Source organism: Ceratotherium simum, chromosome 3 (assembly GCF_057802395.1).
Source record: "Ceratotherium simum simum isolate JZ-2026a chromosome 3, ASM5780239v1, whole genome shotgun sequence".
Classification (NCBI taxonomy): domain Eukaryota; kingdom Metazoa; phylum Chordata; class Mammalia; order Perissodactyla; family Rhinocerotidae; genus Ceratotherium; species Ceratotherium simum.
The window spans coordinates 29,402,845-29,409,376 of record NC_141902.1 but is presented as its reverse complement, the minus strand read 5'-3'; the positions used below and the strand labels follow the sequence as shown (position 1 = coordinate 29,409,376).

The 6,532-nt window shown below is 34.7% G+C and overlaps 1 protein-coding gene across 1 annotated transcript; it reads right to left on the bottom strand.

The window, feature by feature from the left end:
* Nucleotides 1–689: 689 nt before the first annotated feature.
* LOC101388128 (olfactory receptor 4K1-like) lies at nt 690–5,690 on the bottom strand. The gene is made up of 3 exons (XM_087429063.1): nt 5,661–5,690; nt 4,424–4,509; nt 690–1,668 (listed from the first exon to the last, which is right to left on the bottom strand). Exons 1-3 carry the CDS (start codon nt 5,688–5,690, stop codon nt 690–692), a joined length of 1,095 nt encoding a protein of 364 aa, XP_087285189.1.
* Nucleotides 5,691–6,532: the final 842 nt, after the last annotated feature.

Genomic DNA, 6,532 nt, shown 5'->3' with positions numbered 1-6,532 from the left:
TGGTGATATTTATTGATGTGTTATTTGTTTCAAAGATAAAGAAAAAATTAGTCCTGTAATTGACACTACATAACTCTAAGTATTAAAAATTTAGCATAAATAATAAATATAATAAAATAAGATTTTGTAAACATTAAGGCCTTATTTGTGAATGTGGAATTTTTGCAGCCTATTTATAGGAACTAAGCTATTAGCTGAAATAATTATGAACTATAACTGATAAAAATAGAGGAATCTTTATACAGCCTGTCATGTCAAAGCAAATTTTCTTTTTAACTCAAAGAATGGTAAACTGTTCTCTATGCTACCCCAATCAAGACAGATGTATTAGCGAACCTGCTTCAATATGGAGCTGATTTTAAAATGCTACAAGATATGTTTTTTTTTTTTTTTTAACAATACCTATATACGGGAAAAATGCTACTTAGGAATTTTAATATACATTGTTGCTGTTTCAGGGAAGCTGTAGTAAGCCACAGCATATTGGAACTGGTATCATTATATGAGATTCTGTACTCCTCTCTTCTTTACCAAGTTTAGATCACCAGATTCAGGTCTTCAAGCAGTGAAAGACTAATTGTGATAGCAACACAATAATAACAACCGTATGTGAACATTACAAAGAACCAGAAGTGAGGATTTGTGTTACTTCCTCACATTGTCTCAAAGTCCTGCTTGGAACCCACTTGTCAGTTCCTTAGCTTCCTCATGGCTTCCTTTACATCTTTATTCCTCAGCGTGTAAATCTTGGGGTTAAGGAAAGGAGTGAAGACAGTAAAAAATACAGAGATAAATTTATCAATTGGGAAGCTTTCAAAGGGCCAAATATAGATGAAGATTAATGGGCCAAAGAATAGAACCACAACAGTGACGTGGGCAGACAGGGTGGAAAGTGCCTTGGACGTCCCACCAGAGGCTTGGCGATGGACCGTAGCAAGGATGATAGTGTAAGAAATGAGCAAACGGAGGAAGCAGATAAGTGAGAGCAGGCCACTGTTGGTGAGCACCAGGATCTCTAGAACGTATGTGTCTAAGCAGGCAAGCTTGATCAGGAGAGGGAGGTCACAAAAGAAATTATCTACCTTGTTGGGTCCACAGAAAGGAAGATCAACTGTGAATGCCAGGTGGCTGGCTGAATGCAGGATGCCAATGGCCCAGGAGACCCCCACCAGAACAATGCACACCCTTCGGCTCATGATGGTCATGTAGTGCAGAGGTTTGCATATAGCAAGGTATCTATCATAGGCCATGGCAACAAGAAGCACCATCTCACTACCCCCAAAAACGTGCAAGAAAAATATTTGTGACATGCATCCCTGAAAGGTGATGGTCTTGTGTTCATTGAGGAAGTCTGCAATCATCTTGGGAGTGGCAAATGTACCCTGACACATATCAATGAAGGAGAGATTGCTAAGAAGAAAGTACATTGGGGAATGCAAGCGAGAGTCAGTAACTACCATGAGGATGATAAGGATGTTTCCCAACATTGCAGCACCATAAAACACAGAGAAGATAAAGAAAAGGAAGAGCTGGAGTTCTCTAGAGCTAGACAGACCCAATAAAACAAATTCAGTAACCACCGACTTATTGCTCCATCCATTAACTGAATCTGGGCTGCTGAAGTTATCTAGAGGGAAGAAAAATAATGAAAATAGATCAGGAAAAGCCCTTTACCATTTTGCAAATCAAACAGATGCTTCAGTTCCAATAGCTATAAAAATAATATGATGAGGCTATAACACACTGATTATTTATATGGTTATTAGGAATTGATATTTCCCTGGTCATTACTTACATAATTATACAAATTGTCCTTTCCTTTTGCATTTATGGAGTGGCATGCTGATAGATAGTTTAGATAGATAGATAGATAGATAGATAGATAGATAGATAGATAGATAGATGATAGATTTATCTAACTAATAGGTCAATATGGAAGGAAGGAAGAAGTTGAGTATTTGCCATTGTATTCTAACATTTGTGTAGAAGTGTGCAAAAATCCCAACAGTACTTTGAAAGTCATATATACTGTACTTACGCATTCAGATTACAAATAGCAGAAAATGAACCTGGTAGTTTTTATAGATTCTTGAAAGGAGAAGAAATTTAGGCCAAGTGTAAAGAGATGGAAATCAGCCCAGTTACTTTGGTTAATGACACCAGAGAAAGGAGTGAGATGTGGCTATGTAGTTGAGAGATCTGCAGTAATAAGAAGAGAGAAAAATTAATTTGCTACAAGTTAAAATAGTGTGAACAACAGATTGCATTTACTTTTCTATATTAAAACAATCCAGACGTACAGCAGTTAGTTTCATGATGCAGCATTGAAAGAAATTTCTTCCTAAAAGCTCAAAAGCATACATTCTTTTCAGTCAAAAATGATTCTTTTAGTATCACAGTTGCTCTCTTTACTTTTCCCATTATGATTTACCTTGTACAGCAGTTGAATTTGATGCTGCTTAATCTGACCAGCTACCTGCTCTTCAAAGCTAGGACTGAATGCAATTTCAATTAGCTGATATATTTGCTAATTAAATTTGTATTTGTACTACTTATTTTTGCTGATGATTTTATAACCTCTTCTTCCTTTAATGAGGTTGATACCACAATAACAGAAGTGTTTTTCAAATCCTATTGATTAGAGCTTTTGAATATTTGTTGTAATTGATTCATTCAACAAATAATATAGATTGCTTGCTCTGCACCATACACTTTTATGGACTCTGGAGACAAAGCAATAATAAAAAAAAAAAAAAAAAGGAAAACATGTCCCACCTTCATGTAGCTTACATCCTCAGGGGGTGGTGGGGCTGGCAGAAGCAATTAAAAATATATCAGTAAAATATATATTATGTCAGCTAGTTATAAGTGCTATGGAGAAAATAAAGCAGAGCAAAGGGGTACGGACTAACCAGGTGGTCAGAAAATGCCTCACTAGACAGGTTCCATTTCAGCAAAGACTGAGAGAAATAGGAGCAAGCCTTGAGGAAATCTACTTCAAACAAAGGGAATAGCAAGTGTGTACAATAGCTTATTTATGTGAAATAAGCACTCTCTTGGAAAATATCAGTATAATTTTAGCAGTTTTATTGAAGTTAAATGAATGGAAATATAGCTTTAAACCTTATCATGGAATTGACATATGCATAATTGGCTTTTCTAAACACTATTCTACCTCACATGCTTAAATATATCTGCAATTTTAGGAAACTATAAATTCAATCTTAAAATAAGGACACATATTAAAAATTATCCTTTTTATTTTCTAGAATGAAATGTGGATTTAAATTGCTTTCTAAATTTTATATTTCCATATATATATACTTATATAGAGAGAATTTGAAAATCAATTTTATATGTTTTCATATAAATGCATGGTGCTAATGTCATCATTCAAAATAAAATTGAAATGATCTGTGATCTCCAGGAAGAATCCTTTAAAATTAACAACATGGCCAGATCTCAGAAGCTGGGAAGAGCTCCCTGTGTGTCTGTAGTCACACTTCATAACAGTTGAGATGTATTATTAATTCGTGGCAAGACATTGACATATTGAGATCATTTAAAAAATAGAAAAATTGCAATTATTTTTTATGTATTATTTCATAGAATTTTGTACCTTTTAAAACATCTTCCTATGCTGTAGTTATGCCTACGTAAGGTTTGACAAGAGTTTGCACAGTGATAAATGTATTAAACTAAATTTCTGATCTTAAACCATTCTACTTGGTCTACAATTAGTTTTATTAGTTGACTTAGTTTTATTCTACAATTACAGGCAGAATTTCTCTAAAACCATTTTAAAAGTATTTTTTTCCATATTAAGAGACAATCAGATTGCTTATTCACAGTTGTTTGATAAGCCAGTCTTCACAGAAAGGCAAAGAGTGAAAATTTCCACAAGATGCCATCGTGTAAAGAGCACACAATTTGAGATCAGATATGGGTTTCATTCGTGGTTTCACAGCTGACTCTTTGTGATAATGTTTGTTCATTTATTCCAACTTATTGAACATCTGCTATGATTAAGTACCCAGCATTCTGTAGGCCTGGGCATATAGTGATGATTAAAACGGGTAGGATCCATGTCTTCATGCAATTCACCTCAACTCTCTGAACTTTTGATTCCTTATTTGGTATGGCATACATTTAAAAGAGCTGCATAAACTATAAAATGATAAATAAATACCAGTTGTGTTAGTATACCATTATAATTAAAAATCACATAATAAAGTTTTACCTCTATTCAGATAAAGCCAATCTGAATTAAAAAATATCTGCTTCTGAGCAATCTGTGAAATTTTAAAAGACTAAAAATATGATTAAAATAAAATGATATTACAATGAAATAATTTCTTCTATAATAAACCTTTAAATTATTGAAACAAGGAAATGGAAATCCGACAAAAAGGAAAGTGGATACTGAAAAGAAGACAGATAGGGTTCTTTACAGTTCTCCCTATATTCACCTGTAATTACTTCCAGTCTTTGGAGTTCTTTAGCTCTAACCTGTAAAGGAAAGAAAGTCGAGTAAACCAGAGCTAGAATTATGTTCCCAACGGTTATCACTGTGAAAGGAGAGGAGGACATTCTTTGATGTTCCGTTATGAAATCTACTTCAGATTTAAAATACAGAGTTAAAAAGTGTGCTGTCTTGGACATCAGGGTATCCTAGGGATAATCTTCCCTTGGTCGCTGACTTTGGAAAGCAAGCAACTGCAGATCTTTACCTAAGATAAAAACTGAATGTGACACCAGCCTTCCATTTAAAAAGAAATGTGAAATTCGTATGTGGTACTTTCTGGGTTCAGAAATCGATTTTTCTGATCCAGGAAAGTCAACTAAAAGCATTCCCGTCAAGGTTAAAGAGGGATGTCAATTTTACGAGGCAAGAGGTCAAATTGTAGAAGCTTCTCCTTTGGGTCAAACTCTAGGTTGCTCAGCTCAGATTCACAAATACAATAATTTAAAGGTTTTTGTGATGGTAATGGAGATGTAAGACAGGAAAAGAATCAGTCTAAAACGAACGCAGAAGAGAAAGAAGATAGGCTGGCAATGAGGTTAACCATATTTATACCAGGAAATTGGCTTCTTGTCTCTGTGTACATAATTAATTAAACTGGATAAAAGCTTTTGGATACAAAGGACTTGATTTAGGTGCCTTGTGTTGACATGTGACTAATAATTACATAAATATATGTGTAACTCTGATGCAAGAGAGTGCATCAGTGGAAAAGGTCTTCAATGAGAAACAAGACCAAATTATAGCATTCTATAGTTGTAAAATGCTGAGAAGAAAGAGCCTCTGCTAATCATGTCAGTATTTCATTAGTCAACCACATACAAAGCACTGTGCTAAACACTTGATGGATTAACTCATCTATCCTTACAACAATGCTACAAAGGGAGTACTATTATTAGTAGTGGAAGAAGCTAAATCTTAGCTGTAAAGTTAGTGTCATAGGGCACACTGCTAGTCAACAGGGTTTTCCATATTCAAACAATATGTGTTTAACCACTCTATGTTGCTTAATTGAAGACCTGATCACGGAAAACCTACATCTCAAGAAGTCCACCTGGTCAATAAAATGACAATTTTGCCCCATTCTATTCTCTACCATCATCTCTGTTCTTTCAGAACTGTGTATCAATATGCTTACCTTTACCTGGTTCCTCAATCCATCACCCATGTTGGCAGTGACAATAATTAGACATAGTATGATATTTTGTTTCAGATTTTAGAATCTCATAAAGAGACTCCAAGTTCTCATGTTCAAGAACTCAAGTCATCTCAATTCTAGTAATAAATTTAGCCCAGAATCCTTTTCACTTTATGAATGGTACCATCTATATTTAATTTTTTGCTCGATGTGATTAAATTCCACATACCAGTTTTGAGAGAAATTTGAGGGGAATAATAAGTTGAAGAAGAGAAACCTCCAAAATCCATTTTTCTTTTTTAAAGAGTGAGTCACAAGATCCCATAAAACAAATATTTAACTACCAAACCACATGCCCCAAAATCTCAGATAACCAGTCCTGTGGATTGCAATCGCCAATTAAAGAACTTCCTTTGTGAAGTGAGATCATCTTGCTGTGGGAGTTATTAACACAATTTTGGTTGCTTTTCCCAAAAACAAGATGGTAAGAACTTTTAAATCCTTTTCCTATAATTGTAAGTGAGGCATATATCACAAGGGGGAATGTAGACCCAGAGCTTGCAACAGCTACATTTACTCTCATTTAATAATCTTTCTCCATCCATGTGCCTTTTTTTCCACTGTTTAGAGTGACAATGTCCATAAGCATTAGCCCAGATGCTCAGAGCCTGAAGGAAATCATATCAGAGGAAATGTAAATCTTAGTGGGCCTAAGGAAATTAGAATTTTGTTTTCTCTAATCCTTTACTTCTTCCTTTTCACGGAAACATTTATGATCAATTTTTTCAAACTCCATAACACATAATGAGCCACCAAAAATTCCAGTATTTTAATTGTCACTGCTCAGTACCTGACCCTACATTATAATCAGA

Bases quoted from the DNA above. Each gene is read 5' to 3' on its own strand.
- LOC101388128 (XM_087429063.1), bottom strand. From the start codon at position 5,690: ATGGGTGATGGATTGAGGAACCAGGTAAAG. The intron at 4,510-5,660 runs GTAAGCATATTG...TTTCCTTTACAG, and splicing joins GATTGAGGAACCAGGTAAAG to GTTAGAGCTAAAGAACTCCA. The intron at 1,669-4,423 runs GTATCCACTTTC...AAAATGGTAAAG, and splicing joins CCCTATCTGTCTTCTTTTCA to GGCTTTTCCTGATCTATTTT.